We start from the raw sequence: 25958 nt of genomic DNA, 5'->3' as shown, positions 1-25958 counted from the left end.
CTCCCAAGACTTCATAGGTGATTTGAGTTAGACAGCCCGCCTGAGACTGACTGCCCTGCCGCTGTTTGGAGTATTGCTTGAAGCTGAATGTTATTCTACTCCCTCGGCGTTCCGGCCACCGGTAGTGCGCCTCAGTAGGATGTTGCTTCGATCTTACAGCACGACTCCTACTGGTATTTCTCCTTTTTGCGTGATCCCGTTTCTCACTCAGCACAATCTATCTCGCTTCTAGTCCTTTCTTGGGTCCCGCCGCTTCCCGGAGCTGGCGCGGACCCGTTACGTTCTTTTCAATGCCAAGCCTCTGTCAGGATCCCACCCCTGACAGAGACCCTACTGTCTCTTCCTCCACAACACTCTCTGCCACTAGGTGTTGCTTCGTCCAATCCAGTCAGCTTTCTCCTCTAACTTCCTGCCTGACCCCCAGTTTACCCACTATGGTGGGGAGTGGCCTAATGAATAGCACCCTTAGCTCCCCCTGGAGGCCCAGCTGTGAAATGTATTGGTGTCTGTGATACCTGGTCAGATGAACTCCTTCAGTGCCATCGGACGCACCATAGCTCCCCATAGTGGCGGAGCCACAGTACTGCAACGACCAGGACTCTGGGGCGCTGCACCTCCCCTTCCCCCTAAAAAATATATATTTGGTGGAGTAGGTGGAGTGTTGGTGCATAGGTGCAATCATAGAAGAAACACAATGATTGTACACCTACTGAAGTCCTTTAGTTCTTGCCCACTACGAAACCCTTTTCATTGCCCCCATGGAGTATGATTATTCACCCCAAAAGGACCCCCACATAAATACAATTTGATACCGCCACAGTGTATTCCCCTACTATACCCACTAAACACACAATATGATGATCACTCTACACACGCAAAAGAATGTAGTGTTGTCGGCAGTAGGTTCCCCTTACTCATGGGTTCCATACTAAACCTACAACATAATGCACAACTCAGAAAATCATAATCAACATAATTTTATTAATATTAAAAGAGAAAATACATGACATATACAAAAGGGAAAACAAAACCAGGAGGAAAGAGAGTGCGGGATATCACGGAGGACTAATATTACTATCCACTCTGACTCCTAAAGTCAGATGGGAATAAGGGTATGTACCCAATAAACATCACAGAATATCCAATATTAGCATCCACAGAGTGTTTTATAGTACCTATCAGAACTGAAGAAGGGGGGACACTATGTCACAGATTCAGTATGGTCTAACAAAAATAATATAAATCACAACACAGTGTAAAAATTCAGTGAGAACCTTACATATCAAATGACATGGTAACGCAATGTAAACACCTAACGTTCATACGCCAGACTGATAATGAAAACTATACAATATGGTGGAATACTGACCGTGTATGTAGTCCAGTGATAACCCGCACCTGCCCGACGCGCGTTTCGCCTGAGCTTTGACGAGGGTTCCATAGCAGCCGAGCACTGTGCCAAAGCTAACAGCATGCCACTGTCTGTAATGTGTTTGGTTTTTTATTACACACAGTTTGCCTGTTAATATTTAACCTGCATAAGCAGATCATTATATCAAATTGATGTCTATGGTTGAGTATAATCAATGGCATCTCCAGTGATCATGCACAGGCAGCTGTATTGACCTTGTCTTTGCTAATTCTATGATATGCGATCTTTCCCTGGTGGACAGCATTTATCCTGACTGTTTGGCTGACATGCCACCATCAGATGAGTATGCCCTGGGAAATTGGAGGACAGGACTCACTTTGAGGAGCACCACAAAGTAAACCCCTTAGTGACGGAGCCAAATTTTTGAAATCTGACCCGTGTCAATTTATGTGGTAATAACTCTGGAACGCTTCAACAAATCCCAGTGATTTTGAGATTGTTTTTCCATAACACATTATACTTTATGATAATGGTAAATTTAGGTCGATATGTTTTGTGTTTATTCATAAAAAATATCAGAAATTTGAGAAAAATGTAAAAAAATTAGCAATTTTCAAACTTTGAATGATTATCCTTTTAATCCAGATAGTCATACCATAGCAAAAAATTAATAAATAACATTTCCCACATGTCAGCTTTACATCAGCACCATTTATAAAATGTTCTTTTATTTTGTTAGCATTTTAGGGGGTTTAAAAATGTAGCAGTAATTTTTCATTTTTCAAGGAAATTTTAAAAAATTTATTTTTTACGGACTTATCCATGTTTGAAGTGACTTTAGGGGTCCCATATATTGGGAAACCCCCAAAAGTGATACCATTTTAGATACAGCACCCCCTGACATATTGAAAACTGCAATCAGGTAGTTTATTAACCCTTCAGGTGCTTTTCAGTAATTAATGCAAAGTGGCATGACAAAAATGAAAATGTGTATTTTTACCACCTAAATGCCTCTAACTTCTGAACAGATTACTACAGCCATCATACTCTAGGGCCGCTATTTGGTCATGAATTGCCATGACAAACATAAGGACCACAAAATCATGATCTGAGGGCACCGACTGGGATAAAAAGGAGGCCCCCACACTCTGTTAACCATTTATAATGATGTAGTCACTATTGACAGCAGCATCTAAGGGGTTAAACAGATTTGGACGGCGCAAACACTGATCCTGGCTTATACAGCAAGTTGTCAGCTATAGTGTACAGCCGACAGCTGCTGGATTGTCACCTGTATGGGGAGGATATTCTCAAATATCTCAGGTCAGTTAAAAGACGTATTGGTGGTCATTAAGTTGTGAACTGGAAGCGAGTGGCATCAATGGGGACATCAGCGGAGTGAAAATGTAGCAAATTCAGAAATATTATTCAGGGATAGGATTGTTTAAACACGTCCATATTAGTGGAAAACCTCTTTCTACAAAACCAGAAAAAAACAGAGTAGATTTTCATGCCAGAAGTAACATCCTAGTTGTAGTATTAAAGGGAACCCGTCACCAGAAAAAATGCTATTAATCTGCAGGTATGGGGAAAATTTGCAGATTAATAGCATTATTAACATGCCTGGTGCCGGCATTTAGCTGAACACTGCAAGGAAAAAATTAATTTTATTCCTTCTGGCAGCATTTAGGTTTTAGCCATGGGGCGGCACCGGTGCTGGTTCTGTCACCATTCTGAGTGTAGAGAGTGGTGGCTGTAACTTCACTCCCGACCCTGGCTGACACTTGCTCTTCTTTGGGGCCGGCTGTCAATCACTGCTAAGGATGCGGTTACAGCCATCGCTCTGTATTCTCAGAGGGATGACTGAACCCACGCCGCACCAGTAACTGAAATTGAATGCTGCCAGAGAGAATAAAGTTCATTTTCTACCCCCAGCATTTGGCTACATGCGGGCGCTGGGCAGGTTAGTAACGTTATTGACCTGCAGATTAAACCCATACCTGCAGGTTAATAGTGTTTTTTTTTTCTGGTGACAGGTTCCCTTTAAATACGATAGGTTTCTCTGCCAAATATAACCACTTCCAGTCACTGCTACAGAGCTTCAGCAGAGGCGGACAAATGGTGCAGCTGCACAGCGGCCAAGGGAGGAGGGCGCTCTTTCCAATGAGCTAGGGAACTTATGATCTCAGGATGTTAAAGTGTTTGACAAAGGGATAACTTCTTGATTACACTATGTTCCAAATTATTATGCAAATTACATTTTTCTCTGATTTTCCTAAATGGTCGGTGCAAATGACAGTCAGTCTAATAAAAGTAATCACCCGTTAGAGTATACATCGAATTTTATTGAAGAAACCTCCCAATGATAACAGTATAATCTCCAAAATGAATAAAAACTTAAAATGCACTGTTCCAAATTATTAGGCACAGTAGAATTTCTAAACATTTGATATGTTTTAAAGAACTGAAAATGCTCATTTGTGGAATTTGCAGCATTAGGAGGTCACATTCACTGAACAAAAAAGCTATTTAACTCCAAAACATCCTAAAAGGCCAAGTTACATGTTAACATAGGACCCTTCTTTGACATCACCTTCACAATTCTTGCATCCATTGAACTTGTGAGTTTTTGGAGAGTTTCTGCTTGTATTTCTTTGCATGAAGTCAGAATAGCCTCCCAGAGCTGCTGTTTTGATGTGAACTGCCTTCCACCCTCATAGATCTTTTGCTTGATGATACTCCAAAGGTTCTCTATAGGGTTGAGGTCAGGGGAAGATGGTGGCCACACCATGAGTTTATCTCCTTTTATGCCCATAGCAGCCAATGACTCAGAGGTTTTCTTTGCAGCATGAGATGGGGCATTGTCAGCATGAAGATGATTTTGCTCCTGAAGGCACATTTCTGCTTTTTATACCATGGAGGAAAGTTGTCAGTCAGAAACTCTATATACTTTGCAGAGGTCATTTTCACACCTTCAGGAACCTTAAAGGGCCCTACCAGCTGTTTCTCCATGACTCCGGCCCAAAACATGACTCCTCCACGTCCTTGCTGTTGTTGCAGCCTTGTTGGGACATGGTGGCCATCCACCAATCATCCACTACTCCATCCATCTGGACCATCCAGGGTTGCTCAACACTTATCAGTAAAAAAGAATGTTTGGAAATTAGTCTTCATGTATGTGTGGGCCCAATGCAACCATTTCTGCTTGTGAACACTGTTTAAGGGTGGCCGAATAGTAGGTTTATGCACCACAGCAAGCCTTTGAAGGAGCCTACACCTTGAGGTTCGAGGTACTCCAGAGGCACCAGCAGCTTCAAATATCTGTCTGCTGCTTTGTAATGGCTTTTTAGCAGCTGCTTTCTTAATCCGATGAAATTGCCTGGCAGAAATCTTCCTCATTATGCCTTTATCAGCACAAACACATCTGTGCTCAGATACAGCCACAAATCTCTTAACAGTACGATGATCACGCTTAAGTTTTCGGGAAATTTCTAATGTTTTCATCCCTTCACCAAGGCATTGCACTATTTGATGCTTTTAAGCAGCAGAGAGATCCTTTTTCTTTCCCATGTTACTTGAAAACTGTGACCTGCTTAACCCCTTAAGCCCCGAGGGTGGTTTGCACGTTAATGACCGGGCCAATTTTTACAATTCTGACCACTGTCCCTTTATGAGGTTATAACTCTGGAACGCTTTAACGGATCTTGGCAATTCAGACATTGTTTTCTCGTGAGATATTGTACTTCATGTTAGTGGTAAAATTTATTCAATATAACTTGCGTTTATTTGTGAAAAAAACGGAAATTTGGCAAAAATTAGGAAAATTTCGCAATTTTCCAACTTTGAATTTTTATGCCCTGAAATCACAGAGATATGTCACGCAAAATACTTAATAAGTAACATTTCCCACATGTCTACTTTACATCAGCACAATTTTGGAACCAAAATTTTTTTTTTAGGGAGTTAAAAGGGTTAAAAGTTGACCAGAAATTTCTCATTTTTACAACACCATTTTTTTTTAGGGACCACATCTCATTTGAAGTCATTTTGAGGGATCTACATGATAGAAAATACCCAAGTGTGACATCATTCTAAAAACTGCTCTCCTCAAGGTGCTCAAAACCACATTCAAGAAGTTTATTAACCCTTCAGGTGTTTCACAGGAATTTTTGGAATGTTTAAATAAAAATGAACATTTAACTTTTTTTCACACAAAATTTATTTCAGCTCCAATTTGTTTTATTTTACCAAGGGTAACAGGAGAAAATGGACCCCAAATGTTGTTGTACAATTTGTCCTGAGTACGCTGATACCCCATATGTGGGGGTAAACCACTGTTTGGGCGCATGGCAGAGCTCGGAAGGAAAGGAGCGCCATTTGACTTTTCAATGCAAAATTGACTGGAATTGAGATGGGACGCCATGTTGCGTTTGGAGAGCCCCTGATGTGCCTAAGCATTGAAACCTCCCACAAGTGACACCACTTTGGAAAGTAGACCCCCAAAGGAACTTATCTAGATGTGTGGTGAGCACTTTGACCCACCAAGTGCTTCACAGAAGTTTATAATGCAGAGCCGTAAAAATAAAAAATCATATTTTTTCACAAAAATGATCTTTTCGCCCCCAATTTTTTATTTTCCCAAGGGTAAGAGAAGAAATTGGACCTCAAAAATTGTTATACAATTTCTCCTGAGTACGCTGATACCCAATATATGGGTGTAAACCATTGTTTGGTCATATGGCAGAGCTCGGAAGGGAAGGAGTGCCATTTAACTTTTCAATGCAAAATTGACTGGAATTGAGATGGGATGCCATGTTTCGTTTGGAGAGCCCCTGATGTGCCTAAACATTGAAACCCCCAACAAGTGACACCATTTTGGAAAGTAGACCCCTTAAGGAACTTATCTAGATGTGTGGTGAGCACCTTGACCCAACAAGTGCTTCACAGAAGTTTATAATGCAGAGCCGTAAAAATAAAATATCATATTTTTTCACAAAAATGATCTTTTCGCTCCCAATTTTTTATTTTCCCAAGGGTAAGAGAAGAAATTAGATGACAAATATTGTTATGCAATTTGTCCTGAGTACGACGATACCCCATATGTGGGGGTAAACCACTGTTTGGGCACATAGCAGAGCTCAGAAGGGAAGGAGCGCCATTTTACTTTTCAATGCAAAATTGACTGGAATTAAGATGGGATGCCATGTTGCGTATGGAGAGCTCCTGATGTGCCTAAACATTAAAACCCCCCACAAGTGACACCATTTTGGAAAGTAGACCCCCTAAGGAACTTATCTAGATGTGTTTTGAGAGCTTTGAACCCCCCCAAGTGTTTCACTACAGTTTATAACGCAGAGCCGTGAAAATAAAAATTCTTTTTTTTTCACAAAAATTATTTTTTAGCCCCCAGTTTTGTATTTTCACAAGGGTAACAGGATAAATTGGACCCCAAAAGTTGTTGTCCAATTTGCCTGAGTACGCTGATGCCCCATATGTGGGGGGGGGACCACTGTTTGGGCGCATGGCAGAGCTCGGAAAGGAAGGAGCGCCATTTTGAATGCAGACTTAGATGGATTGGTCTGCAGGTGTCACGTTGCATTTGCAGAGCACCTGATGTACCCAAACAGTACAAACCCCCCCACAAGTGACCCCATACTGGATACTAGACCTCCCAAGGAACTTATCTAGATATGTTGTGAGAACTTTGAACCCCCAAATGTTTCACTACAGTTTACAACGCAGAGCCGTGAAAATAAAAATTCCTTTTTTTTTTTCACAAAAATGATTTTTTAGCCCCCAGTTTTGTATTTTCACAAGGGTAACAGGATAAATTGGACCGTAAATGTTTTTGTGCAATTTGTCCTGAGTACGCTGATACCCCATATGTGCGGGGGAACCACTGTTTGGGCTCATGGCAGAGCTCGGAAGGGAAGGAGCGCCATTTGGAATGCAGACTTAGATGGATTGGTCTGCAGGTGTCACGTTGCATTTGCAGAGCCCCTGATGTACCCAAACAGTACAAACCCCCCACAAGTGACCCCATATTGGAAACTAGACCTCCCAAGGAACTTATCTAGATGTGTTGTGAGAACTTTGAACCCCCAAGTGTTTCACTACAGTTTACAACGCAGAGCCGTGAAAATAAAAAATCCTTTTTTTTTCCCACAAAATAGATTTTTAGCTCCCCAAATTTTTATTTTCCCAAGGATAACAAGAGAACTTGGACCCCAAAAGTTGTCCAATTTGTCCCGAGTACGCTGATACCCCATATGTTGGGGTAAACCCCTGTTTGGGCGCACGGGAGAGCTCGGAAGTGAAGGAGCACTGTTTTACTTTTTCAATGCAGAATTGGCTGGAATTGAGATCGGACGCCATGTCGCGTTTGGACAACCCCTGATGTGCCTGAACAGTGGAAACTCCCCAATTCTACCTGAAACCCTAATCCAAACACACCCCTAACCCTAATCCCAACTGTAACCCTAACCACACCCCTAACCCTGACACACCCCTAATTCTAATCCCAACCCTAATCCCAACCGTAAATGTAATCCAAACCCTAACCCTAACTTTAGCCCCAACCCTAACCCTAACTTTAGCCCCAACCCTAACCCTAACTTTAGCTCCAACCCTAACCCTAACCCTAGCCCAACCCTAGCCCTAACCCTAAACCTAGCCCTAACCCTAGCCCTAACCCTAACCCTAGCCCTAACCCTAGCCCTAACCCTAACCCTAGCCCTAATGGGAAAATGGAAATAAATACATTTTTTTAATTTTATTATTTTTCCCTAACTAAGGGGGTGACGAAGGGGGGTTTGATTTACTTTTATAGCATTTTTTTATATCAGATTTTTATGATTGGCAGCTGTCACACACTAAAAGACGCTTTTTATAGCAAAAAAGTTTTTGCGTCTCCACATTTTGAGACCTATAATTTTCCATATTTTGGTCCACAGAGTCATGTGAGGTCTTGTTTTTGCGGGACGAGTTGACGTTTTTATTGATAACATTTTCGGACACGTGACAGTTTTTGATCACTTTTTATTCCGATTTTTGTGAGGCAGAATGTCCAAAAACCAGCTATTCATGAATTTCTTTTGGGGGAGGCGTTTATACCGTTCCACGTTTGGTAAAATTGATAAAGCAGTTTTATTCGTCGGGTCAGTATGATTATCTCATTTATATCATTTTTTTATGTTTTGGCGCTTTTATACGATAAAAACAATTTTATAGAAAAAATAATTATTTTGGCATCGCTTTATTCTGAGGACTATAACTTTTTTATTTTTTTTGTTATGATGCTATATGGTGGCTTGTTTTTTGTGGGACAAGATGACGTTTTCAGCGGTACCATGGTTATTTATATCCGTTTTTTTGATCGCGTGTTATTCCACTTTTTGTTCGGCGGTATGATAATAAAGCGTTGTTTTTTGGCTCGTTTTTTTTTTTTTTTTTCTTACGGTGTTCACTGAAGGGGTTAACTAGTGGGACAGTTTTATAGGTTGGGTCGTTTCGGACGCGGCGATACTAAATATGTGTACTTTTACTGTTTTTTTTTTTTTTTTTTTGATAAAGAAATGTATTTATGGGAATAATATATATATTTTTTTCTTCTTTATTTAGGATTTTTTTTTTTTTTGTACACATGTGTACATTTTTTTTTTTACTTTTTTACTTTGTCCCAGGGGGGGACATCACAGATCGCCGATCTGACAGTTTGCACAGCACTCTGTCAGATCGGCGATCTGACATACAGCCGTGCAGGCTTACCAGCGCCTGCACGGCACCCGGAAGTACTCCCTGCAGGACCCGGATGCAGCCCCGTGGCCATTTTGGATCAGGGGACTGCAGGGAGGAGACGCTCGGTACAAGGTGAGCACATTGCATTGTACCGATCATCTCAGGGAAGCACGCAGGGAGCCTCCTCCCTGCACGATGCTTCCCTGTACCGCCGGTACACTGCAATCATGTTTGATCGCGGTGTGCCGGGGGTTAATGTGCCGGGGGCAGTCCGTGACCACTCCTGGCACATAGTGCCGGATGTCAGCTGCGATAGGCAGCTGACACCCGGCTGCGATCGGCTGCGCTCCCCCCGTGAGCGCGGCCGATCGCTATGATGTACTATCCCGTCGGTGGGAATTAAGGCCCACCCCACCTCGACGGGCTAGTACGTCATATGGGATTAAGGGGTTAATAATGTGGAACATCATTTTTAAGTAGTTTTCCTTTAATTAGAATCACCTGGAAAACTAATTATCCCATGTGTTTAAGATTGATTTCAGTGATCCATTGAGCCCTGAGACACAATACCATCCACAAGTTTATTTGAAAAACAAAACAATTAAATCTTTATCACACTTAAATCCAATTTGCATAATAATTTGGAACACAGTGTATTGGGGATCCGCTCACTTGGACGCATTACAATCCCTAGGAGGGGGCTCCCAGTGTCCTCCACTGCTACAGCGTAATATTTATGTATCAGCTGTGCTTTGTTCGTATAATGATAAGTGGAGATTTCCAATAAAATATAGAAATAGGAACAAAGTGCAGACCAAAAGCCAAATTTTGCTTTTCCTACTTTTAGATGTCTAAGTGACCTCAAAGATTTTGTACAGCTATTATTAAACGGGTTGTCCAGGTTAGGCACAAACATCTCCACTCACTCTAGGTCACTGCAGAGTCATGAATCCTTACAGCGTGCAAAGCATCCTTACCGCGTGAGAATGCTTACAGGGTGCATAGCGTCACTTACAGCATGTCAGCGCAGAGAGCGAGTGGTCTGACCGCCAGTGAGAAGCATAATCTCATCCACATTCTCACTAGACATGCACGGCCTTGCTCAATACAAGTGAAGGGCGTGCACGTCTAGTCGGAATGTGACTTGAAGTATGCAAATTACATACTTGCATTCATACGACCTCCTGGTCTCACCACTGACATTGGAAAATCCTGACAGTGCATGCTGTGAGGATTCATATATCTGTAGTCATGTAGAGTGACTGCAGATTTCCTTGTCAATTCTGGACATCCTCTTTAAATATGGAATGTTATGCTGGTCATGGGGAATGTATCAGCAACAGCAGTTGATTAACCATTTGCCCATCCGTAGGCTGCAAAACCCTTGTTATTCAAGTTGTGAGGCTAATGGTCAATTTTATTTGTCATGGAAAGACTAAAGCATCAGCATTCTTCATCTGTGCATCTTAAATTTGGTTGAGTTTGGAACAAATGTTTCATTACAACAATTTGACATTTGGACAAAGCAAATAAATTATAATTAATCTATACAGAAATTTTAGGATCAAGCCACCACATGATCAAACATTAGGTATTATTTGGAATTGTTAATTGAAGGGATCTTGCAAATATTCTGCAAAAGCAATTTCTGTAAGCCATGGTCGTGTTCTAGAGACCTAAAAAGTTAATGAGCCAGTATAAGAGCTTGTTAATGGCTAACTCCTAAATTCATTCCTGTTTGTTTTATCTGACTACTGTTTGAACCTTTGCATGAATACTGGAGCCATAATCTCTTCAAAGCTAAAAATAAAAATGAAAAAAAGAAAAATATGTCTTTAACGTTTCTTCTATAAACTGGAAGTTTAAATTACATCTAAGTAAAAAATGTGTATCTCTCCTTGGTTTATACCTGCACCAGTTATTTACACCTGGGTTACATTATGACTTTAGTCAATTTTTGCTACTCCATGAAAGGTAGATGCATTAACATGTTCAATTTACAGTGTGGTGCAGTGACCCACATTACAGCCAGGGGGCGCTGTGTGTGCACTTCAAGATGCGCTTGGAGGCATAATGGTGATGAGAGAAAGTCCGGCAGGATTATAAATGGGCGGTATGTGTGTCGCAGAGGAGGTCACTCTGCGCTGTCAATCTGCAGTTAAGTTGGGGTGCTGGGACCTGTAGTTCCACATGTAGTTGTGTAATGCTAATGGGAGATTGGTAGGGCTAGTTGTGTGAGATGGGCGGGACAAACTAGCCACACACACCCTCACTCCCACCCAGGGGAGTGGTTACAGGTATGTAATGTGACCAGGGTGTGGGTCACATGTACCTGGGAGGTTCCTGTGCAAGGTCCTGGATGGTCAGTGTTGGATTGTCCTGGTATGGGCTGAAGTCCTGGAAGCACTGAGACCGTGGACCTGATGTATGGTCAGTGTTGGAGGCTCCTGGCTGGTGGAGTCGTCCTGGAAGCACTGTGAGACCATCGACCTGGACGGTTCTGTTGTGGACCTCGGTCTGACGTGGAGTCTACCTGTGGAGCAGGAGTTCCTAAGAGGTAACCCCTGGTATGGGGAAAAAGAACTATTGCTGAACTGTGCTGTCACCCGGTGACTGGAGGGATACCAGTGTGACCACTGAAGGATTTGTAAAGCCATATATAATGAACTGTTTGTGTTATGGTTTATGACATTTAATAAACCAGAATAGACTGTTTAAAGTGGAGAAATCGTGCCTGAGTGCTTAAATCCCATGCTAAGCGAGTGTTCCCCAACACACTCAGGTAGCGTATCACCACAACAGCTATAACTTTTATTGTAGTTGAAAAGTATTGTACCATCAAATTTAAAGGGAACTTGTCACAATAAAAATGCAATCTAAGCTGCAGGCACCATGTTATAGAGCAGGAGGAGCTGAGTAAATTGATTTATAATTTTATGAGAACAGATTTATTATAACCTGTGATTTATTCATTTACACCTCTGCCCCTTCTGAGATTTTCAGTCTAGTGGGCGGATCTATTATATGGAAGCTAAAACTTTTATTAAAAGGAATCTGTAAGCAGGATTCTCCCCCAACTATTTGTTTGTACATGGGTCCTTAACAGCAGGTTACTCGACATGACCCCCCCCTTTTGAAGTGGACCGCATGCATAACAGAGAGAGGGACCACATGGCCTTTCACTAGCCTTTATCCCCTTTGGGTCACTCCCCTCCTGACCTCTGGGCTGAACCTAAACCCTTATCTCTAGCAGCTAAAAACTCAAACTTAAGATGGCTCATAACTCCTTTAATAGACGGTCATAGGGAGGAGGTTTTGGCACCATAACATCCTGCGGGCCCCTGCTACGAGTTGAAACCAAACATATCTTTGTTTTGTGGTTCCTACTAGCCATTCTACGTACCACCCCACTCTGTGGTGCTAGAATGGATGGAAACTCGGGAAGGCGTTCGGTCCAGTCCAGTCCAGAGATCTCAAAAATGCAACCGCTGTGAGACCAGGACGTACAATACGTCCATATTCCCCTTAAAATCATAGATGTTGGAACAAAGAAATTAGACCACATGGCACCCACATGACAAACAAGACTTTTGCTCTGAGTTTAGTTGGCTCAAGGTGGGAGATTTGTCACTCAGCCTTTTGAGGCTTGACCCCCCCTGCTGAGCTAGGTGTTCTCATACAGCTGCACGCTGAAGGGGGTTTAATAATCCCATGCTAGATAGGATACAAATGATTGACATGAAATTATATCTCCCATATTCTTCACACTGAGAAATCAGCATTTGAATTGATATGCAAATGAGGTTGAAGAGCTTTTTGTAGATCTGAAGTCTCCATCACACCAGCTCTATACCCTGTGTCCAGCGTTGCCTCCTCCAGCCTTACTGACAGAGGCCAATGTTGTATGACTTTAGGCAAAAGAGCCATCGGTATAGCAAGAGGAGGCGACGCTGGGTGGGGAATAGACCTGGAGCGACAGAGGCTTCAGATCTACGTCCTCATTTGCACATGTATGCCAATGAAGACTTCTCAGTAGTGTTGAGCATTCCGATACTGCAAGTATCGGGTATCGGCCGATACTTGCTGTATCGGAATTCCGATACCGAGATCCGATATTTTTGTGATATCGGGTATCGGTATCGAAACAACATTAATGTAAAAATGTGTAAAAGAGAGAATTAAAATAAAAAATATTGCTATACTCACCTCTCCGACGCAGCCTGCACCTTACCGAGGGAAGCGGCAGCGTTCTTTGTTTAAAATTCGCGCTTTTCTTTCCTTTACGTGAGTCCCGGCTTGTGATTGGTTGCGTGCCGCCCATGTGACCGGCACGCAACCAATCACAGCAAGCCGTGACGTAATTTCAGGTCCTTCAGGATTTTAAAATTACGTTCCGGCGTTGTGATTGGTTGCGTCGCAGTCACATGGGAGACGCAACCAATCACAGCAAGCCGTGACGTAATTTCAGGTCCTTAAGGATTTTAAAATTACGTCCCGGCTTTGTGATTGGTTGCGTCGCAGTCACATGGGAGACGCAACCAATCACAAGCCGTGACGTCACGGGAGGCTGGACACGCGCGCATTTTAAAATGGGCGCGTGTCCAGCCTCCCGTGACGTCCCGGCTTGTGATTGGTTGCGCCGCGATCAACCAATCACAAGCCGGGAGGCTGGACACGCGCCCATTTTAAAATTTTAAAATGGGCGCGTGTCCAGCCTCCCGTGACGTCCCGGCTTGTGATTGGTTGCGCCGCGGTCAACCAATCACAAGCCGGGAGGCTGGACACGCGCCCATTTTAAAATTTTAAAATGCGCGCGTGTCCAGCCTCCCGGCTTGTGATTGGTTGACCGCGGCGCAACCAATCACAAGCCGGGACGTCACGGGAGGCTGGACACGCGCCCATTTTAAAAAGCGCGCGTGTCCAGCCTCCCGTGACGTCACGGCTTGTGATTGGTTAATGGCGGCCATGTTGCCGGGACGCGGACCAATCACAGCAAGCCGTGACGTAATTTCGTCACGGCTTGCTGTGATTGGTCCGCGTCCCGGCAACATGGCCGCCCTGACCAATCACAAGCCGGGACTTCACGTAACCAAGTAAAAGCGCGAATTTTAAACAAACAACGCTGCCGGTTCCCTCGCTGAGGTCCAGGCTGCGTCGGAGGGTGAGTATAGCGATATTTTTTATTTTAATTCTTTCTTTTACACATTTATATGGATCCCAGGGCCTGAAGGAGAGTTTCCTCTCCTTCAGACCCTGGGAACCATCAGGAATACCGTCCGATACTTGAGTCCCATTGACTTGTATTGGTATCGGGTATCGGTATCGGATTGGATCCGATACTTTGCCGGTATCGGCCGATACTTTCCGATACCGATACTTTCAAGTATCGGACGGTATCACTCAACACTACTTCTCAGTAATTGAGGAATGTTCTGGCCACGTAAATGTATTGCTGCACTTGTCTATGGAAGAGTTACATGCACATATAAACAGCTTGTAGTGTGAAATCCTGCTGACAGATCCCCTTTAAAGAATTTCTTCACTATAACCACTTTTTATATGTCCCATCTGTATTTGCCAGAGAATAGAGCCACTAATAAAGAGTATCTCTAGTTGTGGTAAACAAAGTAATTCCAAGTATTAAATGATGGGATATTTAAGTAGACAACATGAAACACTATATTTCTCATATACTATAAGTAAAAAAAATTCCAATCACCAATTGACAAAATCAATTGTAATCCAATAGTTTTCTCAAGTGGAACTTTCTTTTTACAGCTGTGTGCCAGGTCACCTTCAATTTAATGAGGGTCGTCTTATAAAGAAATGGGCAAATATTATATTTATTTTGTCTTATAAAGAAATGGACAAATATTATATTTAACTTTGAAAAGTTTTAGATTTGTAAATGTCTTCAATGCATAAGAGTAGCTTGCATATTTTCTGCACTTCACTCAAATTACTAACCAGTAAAAATCTTTGTTTCCCAATAATCTTTGATTTCAGGGTACATCCAAGCTTGCCGGGGTTTGCTAATAGCTGCTGTTAGTCTGGGATTTTTTGGCTCCATTTTTGCACTCGTTGGAATGAAGTGCACTAAGATTGGAGGCTCAGAGGACACAAAAGCAAAACTCACCACTTTCTCTGGCTTGCTGTTTATCTTGAGTGGTAAGTGTGCTTGTATCCAAATCCTGCTATCACTTAAAACATGTTACACAGATTCCAAATTTAAAGTGAACTTGTCACCAGGTTTGACCAATGAGATATGGCCATCAACTTTCAGGGCTGATATTCAGCATTCTGTAATGCTGTATATCTGCCCCCAACCTGACCTGTAAAAGAAGAAAAATAACATATATATGTATATATATATATATATATACACACACACACACACACACACACACACTACCGTTCAAAAGTTTAGGGTCACCCAGACAATTTTTGTTTTCCATGAACACTCACACTTTTATTGATCAAATGAGTTGCCAGATGAATGGATAATGTAGTCCAGACATTGACTATGTTCGAAAAAAAAGATTTTTATTAGAAATAATAATTTTCTCCTTCAAACTTTGCTTTCGTCAAAGAATGCTCCCTGTGCAGCAATTACAGCATTGCAGACCTTTGGCATTTAGGCAGTTAATTTGCTGAGGTAATCTGTAGAAATTTCACCCCATGCTCCCAGAAGCCCCTCCCACAAGTTGGTTTAGCTTGATGGGCACTTTTCACCATACGTTCAAGCTGCTCCCACAACAGCTCAATGGGGTTGTGATCTGGTGACTGCGCTGGCCATTCCATTACAGATAGAATACCAGCTGCCGGCTTCATCCCTAAATAGCTATTGCATAATTTGGAGGTGTGCTTTGGGTCATTGTCTTGTTGTAGGATGAAATTGGCTCCAATCAAGCGCTGTCCACAGGGTATGGCATGGCATTGCAAAATGGAGTGATAGCCTTCCTTATTCAATATCCATTTTACCTTGTACAAATCTCCCACTTTACCAGCACCAAAGCAACCCCAGACCATCACATTACCTCCACCATGCTTGACAGATGGTGTCAGACACTCTTCCAGCATCTTTCAGTTGTTTTCTGTCTCACAAATGTTCTTCTGTGCAATCCAAACACCTCAATCTTGTATTCTTCTGTCCATAACACTTGTTCCAATCTTCCTCTGTCCAATGTCTGTGTTCTTTTGCCCATATTAATCTTTTCCTTTTATTAGCCAGTCTCAGATATGGCTTTTTCTTTGCCACTCTGCCCTGAAGGCCAGCATCCCGGAGTCGCCTCTTCACTGTAGATGTTGACACTGGCGTTTTGCGTGTACTACTTAATGAAGCTGCCAGTTGAGGACCTGTGAGGTGTCAATTTCTCAAACTACAGACTCTAATGTACTTGCCTTGTTGCTCAGTTGTGCAGCGGGGCCTCCCACTTCTCTTTCTACTCTGGTTAGAGCCTGTTTGTGCTCTCCTCTGGTTTATATGTTCTCTAATCAGCCAAACTGTTTTCAGCTGTGCTAACATACTTGCACAAGAGTTTTCAAGGGTATTCTAACCATCCATTAGCCTTCTTACACAGTTAGCAAACACAAAGCACCATAAGAACACTGGAGTGATGGTTGTGGAAATGGGCCGCTATACACCTATGAAGATATTGCATTACAATCCAGACGTTTGCAGCTAAAATAGTCATTTACCACATTAACAATGTATAGAGTGTATTTCTTAATCATTTAATGTTAGCTTCATTGGAAAAAAAACTGTGCTTTTCTTTAAAAAAAGGAAATTTTTAAGTGACCCTAAACTTTTGAACGTTAGTGTATATATTGTAGTGCTGTGACCCACGTTATGGCCAGGGGGCGCTGTGTGTGTGCTTCAAGATGCGCTTGGAGGCATAAATGTGATGAGACTAAGTCCGGCAGGAGTGTTAATGGCCGGTGTGTGTGTTGCAGAGGAAGACACTCTGTGCTGTCAATCTGAAGTTTGGTTGGTGTGCTGGGACCTGTAGAACCACAAGTAGTTGTGTAATGCTAATGGGTGATTGGCAGGGCTAGTTATGAGAGATGGGAGGGTCAGACTAGCCACACACACCCACACTCCCACCCAGGGGAGTGGTTACAGGTATGTAATGTGACCAGGGTGTGGGTCACATGTGCCTGTGTGGTTCCTGTGTATGGATCCGTTTGGTCCATGTGCAAGGTCCTGGACGGTCGGTGTTGGAGACTCCTGGTATTGGAGAAGTCCTGCAAGCACCTGAGACCGTGGACCTGATGTACGGTCAGTGTTGAATTGTCCTGGTATGGGCTGGAGTCCTGGAGGCACTGAGACCGTGAGTCCTGCAATAGCCTGGGTGTTGGATTGTCCTGAAGTGGGCTGGAGTCCTGGAAGCACTGCTGAGGCTATGGACTGAATGCTTGAGGTGTTGGATTGTCCTGGTATGGGCTGGAGTCCTGCAAGCACCTGGTAAGAGTATGAGTCCTGGAATGGTCAGAGTGTTGGATTGTCCGCGGATGGACTGGAGTCCTGTAAGCACTTGGGTAGATCATGGACTGATGGCCTGTGTGTTGGAAGTGCCTGTGATTGGTCTTCCTGGAAGCGCATGGAAAGGCTGCATCTACAGAGCCTGAGACGGTTTCTGTGTTGGGGAAGCTACAGTTCCTACTGTGGGTCTGGACTATCCGAGGTGCCCTGGTCACAAGGACAGTGATCCCAGTGAGGCAGTTTCCCTGTGAACCAGCACTGGCAGGAGTCAGTGTGTGGAGCCGAAGTTCCTGTGAGGTAATCCCTGGTATGGGAAAAACCTGTGATATACGGCAGAGACGTATCTGCCATTGGAACAGACTGTCGGGGTTTAATATGTTCCGTTGATGCATGTAATGAACTGTAATGGAGAGAGATACCTGTGTGACCACTGAAGGCAATGTAAAACCGTATGTGATATGCTGATATGGCGGTATAATGAACTGTTCGTGTTATGGTTTATGACGTTTAATAAACCGGAATAGACTGTTTAAGTGGAGAAATCGTGCCTGAGTGCTTAAATCCCATGCCAAGCGAGTGTCCCCCAACACACTCAGGTAGCGTTTCGCCACTATATATATATATATATTCAAAAAAAAGAGGCAGCACTCCATATTAAAGTGAAACATGTGCCAGGTTTAATCGACCCACATAGCCGGGCGACGTTTCAGCTCAATCTGAGCCTTTATCAAGGCTTGATAAAGGCTCAGATTGAGCTGAAACGTCGCCCGGCTATGTGGGTCGATTAAACCTGCCACATGTTTCACTTTAATATGTTTCACTTTAATATGGAGTGCTGCCTCTTTTTTTGAATCCCTGTGAATCTGGTGTAATCGTTGGACTGGTTACCTGGGGCCTTGCACCCGAAGATAAGTACTAGTGTTGTGCTGTTCCTTTTTTCTTTACTATATATATATATATATATATATATATATATATATATATATATATATATATATATATATATATATACACATATATATATATATACATATATATATATATATATATATATATATATATATATATATATATATATATATATATATATATATATATATACACACATACATACATACATGGCTGCGGGGCGGTCCGGGTCCGAGGGGTGTGACTATTCTTGGTTCGGCACCTCCCATCTGTTTGCAATGCCGCCCTCCTGCTTGCTTCATGTGGATGATGTGTCGCTGCATCATCCACACAGTCACCACGGCACAGTGCTGCTGCGCAAGGGTACTTCTCTGCCCTGTGGATGGAAGAGAAAAGTACTGCAGTGTGCATGTGTCGAGGCTCCTTGACCCTTCCCGACACCTGCGCACTGCAGTACTTTACTTTGCCCACAACAGGGCAGAGAAGTGCGCCTGCGCAGGAGGGCGGTGCCGAGGAGGCGCGTCATCCACACGAAGCAAGCAGGTGGGCGGCATTGGAAGAAGAAGGGAGGCGCCAGACCAAGAAGAGCGACACCCATCGGACCGGACCACCCCCACAGGTGAGTATAATAAAAGTTATTTTTCTTCTCTTGCAGGTCGGGTTGGGAGCATTATAGAATGCTGTATATCAGCACTGAAACGTGATGCCATATGTCTTATCTGCCAAACATGGTGACAGGTTGCCTTTAAGCATGACTTTATACTGTAGAATGCACATATAGTGCAGTATGGGACAGGATATGGAAGAAACAGACACACATCCAGGATGCTATACAGGACCTGGATACTCAGACTGATTGATCCTGGTTTTCTAGACTAAATTTAGCTCAGCAAGAAGATTATTATTTAAACAAATTCACTTCCCTCTTTGGCAAAACTGCCAATCCAGTGGTCTCCGCTGGGATCCAAAGTGATGCTGTCCCATTCGGTAATCACTTGACCCTGCAGCTGACTGATGAATGGGATTTCATCAATTCAAGTCCAAGTGGAGACCACCAAAGCAGTGGTGCTGAAGTGATGGGAAATTTGAATGGTAAGTAACATTTATTTCTTTATTTTCTAATGACCCCTTTGCTGGGAAAAAGTTTGAAAGCTTTTCTTTAACTTTTTCTGTTCCTGTGTTGCAGCTTGCATTGCAGTAGAACAGAGCTGTATTTCTCATTTTGCAGATTTCAGAGCTGAACTATGATTGCAGCTCTGGTCTACAATTCAGACTGTAAGTCAAGTCGTTCAGGATTTTTTTGTTACGACCACTCTAAAAGTGCTCTTCTGTAAATCATAATAGGAATAAATATAGGCTTAAAAGTTGCACCTAAGATACTTTATTTAAAATGACAATATTTCTCCAGTTTTGTGACTGATGTATCCAGTGAATAGAGCCTTTTATTCTGCCTTGCTGATTAATAGAGAGGCAAAATAGACAAAAAATGACCTTCCTTTTCATATCTGTTGTAGGTCTTTGTGCCATGTCTGGAGTGTCCCTCTATGCGCACAAAATAACATCGGAATTCTTTGATCCAACATTTGTGGAGCAAAAGTAAGTTAGGAAATAATATAACTCATAAAAAAGGCAGGCGCATGGTGGAAGACATGTCTGAATCACTCTTCTATGACAGGTACGAGCTGGGGGCAGCGCTGTTTATCGGATGGGCAGGATCATCTCTTACCGTCATCGGAGGTGCTATTCTCTGCCTGTCTTTGAATGATACTATCAAAAAAGAGAGGTATGAAAAACAATGCCGTGTAATCTGAATGACCTAATGATTCTTATACACTGTTACTGTATCTCAAGAAAACAACCAATAAATTGAACAATCAAGGTTTATTGCTCCATTAAGGCTGGGGTCAGATGAGCATATGAAAAATCATCCGATTGTCATCAAGAAAACTCGGCCGATTTTCACCCATATTGGCATCCGTGTGGCATCTGTGTGCCCGGTTTTTCCATCCATGTGACAACCATGTGGTATTATGTGACATTATACATCCCCATTTTAAAATGTACACAATCACATACAGTTTCCTAGGATAATAATGGCAATGTACCTGTAAAAATCGGATGCAATGTGGATGTTCCGTATGGGATCAGATTTTTTTTATTGCGCACCCATAGACTTGAATAGGTGAGTAGGAAGGAAGTAGTTCTTTGTATGGAAACAACAGCACAAAGCCTCATAAGTGACACATTGCTGAAATCTTAAGAACGAAAGGAAAGGGGAACACACATGAACGGTACCAGCAGGATATGGGCAAATAAGGCGGTCAAGGATCTACTCACTAGTGGAGGTTATGCTTAGCAAGCATACCTTCGTTGCAAAGCATGGAGGTGAGCCGAAAGAGAGTTGGATTGTTCGTGGATGCAATGGAAGGCAATCCCGGGACGTGGAACCAACCTGTCCGGACCAAGGAACAGATGAGAGCTGGTGGTGTCCGGGGCAGTCTCAGCGTGTCAGGGATGCCAAGCGGTGAGACACCACATGATCGTAGGAACCCGGTCACGTGGTGTAAGGTCCTAGGATGGAGAAAGTAAAGGTGGCTTGTCTGCTGCAGCTCCCGCGGCGTACCCTCTGCAGAGGGATGAAATCTGTCTCAGCCCCTACTTCATGCCGTACTCAGATTAAATAGCAAAAACCTGCTGACAGATTCCCAGCCAAGAATGTAGGGGTGTCTAAACATGCCTCTGACAGCTGATGTCGGGGAGGGAAGGATGATCAGGAATTTTGAAGTCCAATATGATTTTTTTTTTACCATTGCCTTATGCAAACCACATGTATGCACATCTGACCAGCAATAATGAATTAGGTTATGTTTTTTTCTTTTGTCAAAAAATGGAAATCTCATTGTACAACTACAAGGAGTCTTCTAACTCACCTCCGAAAATCTCTAAACTTCTTATGCTTTAGATTCTGAAGCCATAAGGAGAGATGTACATGAGTCGCCTGCCAGGGCGTGGGGTACTCGGTACCGGGTCCTGCGTTCACAGGGGGATGTCACGGTGGTGACCTGGTCCGTGGCCCTGGGCACCCATGTAAAAGGGGAAGGTCTTTAAAGGGAATAAACTTTTTTTGGAAGTGCATCTGAACAGCAAGGTGGATTGCTGTTGAGGGGAGATAGAGAGAAAAAAAAAAAATCTATAAATCTTCAGCACAGCGAGTGTGAGCGAGCTGAGTGTGACCTGAGCGTAAGTGTGAACGGCGGTAAGTGTGTGACTTGTGATTCAGTGAAGAGGTATTTGGAAGGCCTTTAACAAATACCTGTGTGAATTGGAGTGAGTTGCTGAATTGGGAGTAGCTATATTCATAAGGAGTTAACTTAGGGTGGGGGCTCATAATTAAGGGGATATAAGGGGCAGCTGTTTGGGGCTCAAGTCCTTTTTGGAAGTGCATCTGAACAGCAAGGTGGATTGCTGTTGAGGGGAGATAGAGAGAAAAAAAAAAATCTATAAATCTTCAGCACAGCGAGTGTGAGCGAGCTGAGTGTGACCTGAGCGTAAGTGTGAACGGCGGTAAGTGTGTGACTTGTGATTCAGTGAAGAGGTATTTGGAAGGCCTTTAACAAATACCTGTGTGAATTGGAGTGAGTTGCTGAATTGGGAGTAGCTATATTCATAAGGAGTTAACTTAGGGTGGGGGCTCATAATTAAGGGGATATAAGGGGCAGCTGTTTGGGGCTCAAGTCCTTTTTGGAAGTGCATCTGAACAGCAAGGTGGATTGCTGTTGAGGGGAGATAGAGAGAAAAAAAAAAAATCTATAAATCTTCAGCACAGCGAGTGTGAGCGAGCTGAGTGTGACCTGAGCGTAAGTGTGAACGGCGGTAAGTGTGTGACTTGTGATTCAGTGAAGAGGTATTTGGAAGGCCTTTAACAAATACCTGTGTGAATTGGAGTGAGTTGCTGAATTGGGAGTAGCTATATTCATAAGGAGTTAACTTAGGGTGGGGGCTCATAATTAAGGGGATATAAGGGGCAGCTGTTTGGGGCTCAAGTCCTTTTTGGAAGTGCATCTGAACAGCAAGGTGGATTGCTGTTGAGGGGAGATAGAGAGAAAAAAAAAAAATCTATAAATCTTCAGCACAGCGAGTGTGAGCGAGCTGAGTGTGACCTGAGCGTAAGTGTGAACGGCGGTAAGTGTGTGACTTGTGATTCAGTGAAGAGGTATTTGGAAGGCCTTTAACAAATACCTGTGTGAATTGGAGTGAGTTGCTGAATTGGGAGTAGCTATATTCATAAGGAGTTAACTTAGGGTGGGGGCTCATAATTAAGGGGATATAAGGGGCAGCTGTTTGGGGCTCAAGTCCTTTTTGGAAGTGCATCTGAACAGCAAGGTGGATTGCTGTTGAGGGGAGATAGAGAGAAAAAAAAAAAATCTATAAATCTTCAGCACAGCGAGTGTGAGCGAGCTGAGTGTGACCTGAGCGTAAGTGTGAACGGCGGTAAGTGTGTGACTTGTGATTCAGTGAAGAGGTATTTGGAAGGCCTTTAACAAATACCTGTGTGAATTGGAGTGAGTTGCTGAATTGGGAGTAGCTATATTCATAAGGAGTTAACTTAGGGTGGGGGCTCATAATTAAGGGGATATAAGGGGCAGCTGTTTGGGGCTCAAGTCCTTTTTGGAAGTGCATCTGAACAGCAAGGTGGATTGCTGTTGAGGGGAGATAGAGAGAAAAAAAAAAAATCTATAAATCTTCAGCACAGCGAGTGTGAGCGAGCTGAGTGTGACCTGAGCGTAAGTGTGAACGGCGGTAAGTGTGTGACTTGTGATTCAGTGAAGAGGTATTTGGAAGGCCTTTAACAAATACCTGTGTGAATTGGAGTGAGTTGCTGAATTGGGAGTAGCTATATTCATAAGGAGTTAACTTAGGGTGGGGGCTCATAATTAAGGGGATATAAGGGGCAGCTGTTTGGGGCTCAAGTCCTTTTTGGAAGTGCATCTGAACAGCAAGGTGGATTGCTGTTGAGGGGAGATAGAGAGAAAAAAAAAAAATCTATAAATCTTCAGCACAGCGAGTGTGAGCGAGCTGAGTGTGACCTGAGCGTAAGTGTGAACGGCGGTAAGTGTGTGACTTGTGATTCAGTGAAGAGGTATTTGGAAGGCCTTTAACAAATACCTGTGTGAATTGGAGTGAGTTGCTGAATTGGGAGTAGCTATATTCATAAGGAGTTAACTTAGGGTGGGGGCTCATAATTAAGGGGATATAAGGGGCAGCTGTTTGGGGCTCAAGTCCTTTTTGGAAGTGCATCTGAACAGCAAGGTGGATTGCTGTTGAGGGGAGATAGAGAGAAAAAAAAAAAATCTATAAATCTTCAGCACAGCGAGTGTGAGCGAGCTGAGTGTGACCTGAGCGTAAGTGTGAACGGCGGTAAGTGTGTGACTTGTGATTCAGTGAAGAGGTATTTGGAAGGCCTTTAACAAATACCTGTGTGAATTGGAGTGAGTTGCTGAATTGGGAGTAGCTATATTCATAAGGAGTTAACTTAGGGTGGGGGCTCATAATTAAGGGGATATAAGGGGCAGCTGTTTGGGGCTCAAGTCCTTTTTGGAAGTGCATCTGAACAGCAAGGTGGATTGCTGTTGAGGGGAGATAGAGAGAAAAAAAAAAAATCTATAAATCTTCAGCACAGCGAGTGTGAGCGAGCTGAGTGTGACCTGAGCGTAAGTGTGAACGGCGGTAAGTGTGTGACTTGTGATTCAGTGAAGAGGTATTTGGAAGGCCTTTAACAAATACCTGTGTGAATTGGAGTGAGTTGCTGAATTGGGAGTAGCTATATTCATAAGGAGTTAACTTAGGGTGGGGGCTCATAATTAAGGGGATATAAGGGGCAGCTGTTTGGGGCTCAAGTCCTTTTTGGAAGTGCATCTGAACAGCAAGGTGGATTGCTGTTGAGGGGAGATAGAGAGAAAAAAAAAAAATCTATAAATCTTCAGCACAGCGAGTGTGAGCGAGCTGAGTGTGACCTGAGCGTAAGTGTGAACGGCGGTAAGTGTGTGACTTGTGATTCAGTGAAGAGGTATTTGGAAGGCCTTTAACAAATACCTGTGTGAATTGGAGTGAGTTGCTGAATTGGGAGTAGCTATATTCATAAGGAGTTAACTTAGGGTGGGGGCTCATAATTAAGGGGATATAAGGGGCAGCTGTTTGGGGCTCAAGTCCTTTTTGGAAGTGCATCTGAACAGCAAGGTGGATTGCTGTTGAGGGGAGATAGAGAGAAAAAAAAAAAATCTATAAATCTTCAGCACAGCGAGTGTGAGCGAGCTGAGTGTGACCTGAGCGTAAGTGTGAACGGCGGTAAGTGTGTGACTTGTGATTCAGTGAAGAGGTATTTGGAAGGCCTTTAACAAATACCTGTGTGAATTGGAGTGAGTTGCTGAATTGGGAGTAGCTATATTCATAAGGAGTTAACTTAGGGTGGGGGCTCATAATTAAGGGGATATAAGGGGCAGCTGTTTGGGGCTCAAGTCCTTTTTGGAAGTGCATCTGAACAGCAAGGTGGATTGCTGTTGAGGGGAGATAGAGAGAAAAAAAAAAAATCTATAAATCTTCAGCACAGCGAGTGTGAGCGAGCTGAGTGTGACCTGAGCGTAAGTGTGAACGGCGGTAAGTGTGTGACTTGTGATTCAGTGAAGAGGTATTTGGAAGGCCTTTAACAAATACCTGTGTGAATTGGAGTGAGTTGCTGAATTGGGAGTAGCTATATTCATAAGGAGTTAACTTAGGGTGGGGGCTCATAATTAAGGGGATATAAGGGGCAGCTGTTTGGGGCTCAAGTCCTTTTTGGAAGTGCATCTGAACAGCAAGGTGGATTGCTGTTGAGGGGAGATAGAGAGAAAAAAAAAAAATCTATAAATCTTCAGCACAGCGAGTGTGAGCGAGCTGAGTGTGACCTGAGCGTAAGTGTGAACGGCGGTAAGTGTGTGACTTGTGATTCAGTGAAGAGGTATTTGGAAGGCCTTTAACAAATACCTGTGTGAATTGGAGTGAGTTGCTGAATTGGGAGTAGCTATATTCATAAGGAGTTAACTTAGGGTGGGGGCTCATAATTAAGGGGATATAAGGGGCAGCTGTTTGGGGCTCAAGTCCTTTTTGGAAGTGCATCTGAACAGCAAGGTGGATTGCTGTTGAGGGGAGATAGAGAGAAAAAAAAAAAATCTATAAATCTTCAGCACAGCGAGTGTGAGCGAGCTGAGTGTGACCTGAGCGTAAGTGTGAACGGCGGTAAGTGTGTGACTTGTGATTCAGTGAAGAGGTATTTGGAAGGCCTTTAACAAATACCTGTGTGAATTGGAGTGAGTTGCTGAATTGGGAGTAGCTATATTCATAAGGAGTTAACTTAGGGTGGGGGCTCATAATTAAGGGGATATAAGGGGCAGCTGTTTGGGGCTCAAGTCCTTTTTGGAAGTG

At 43.2% G+C, this 25958-nt stretch overlaps 1 protein-coding gene across 1 annotated transcript in view; it reads left to right on the top strand.

Moving 5' to 3' along the window:
- Nucleotides 1–25958, top strand: part of LOC143769825 (claudin-10-like) — a 46257-nt gene that overhangs the window by 7045 nt on the left and 13254 nt on the right. Inside the window, exons 2-4 of the mRNA XM_077258754.1 lie at nt 15116–15277; nt 20015–20096; nt 20176–20283. Coding sequence (XP_077114869.1) covers nt 15116–15277; nt 20015–20096; nt 20176–20283 — 352 coding nt within the window. The remainder of the gene's footprint in view (nt 1–15115; nt 15278–20014; nt 20097–20175; nt 20284–25958) is intronic.

The sequence above is a fragment of the Ranitomeya variabilis genome, chromosome 4 (assembly GCF_051348905.1).
Source record: "Ranitomeya variabilis isolate aRanVar5 chromosome 4, aRanVar5.hap1, whole genome shotgun sequence".
NCBI lineage: Eukaryota > Metazoa > Chordata > Amphibia > Anura > Dendrobatidae > Ranitomeya > Ranitomeya variabilis.
Note: the sequence above shows the minus strand (reverse complement) of the source record. Positions and strands in the feature narration are given on the sequence as shown.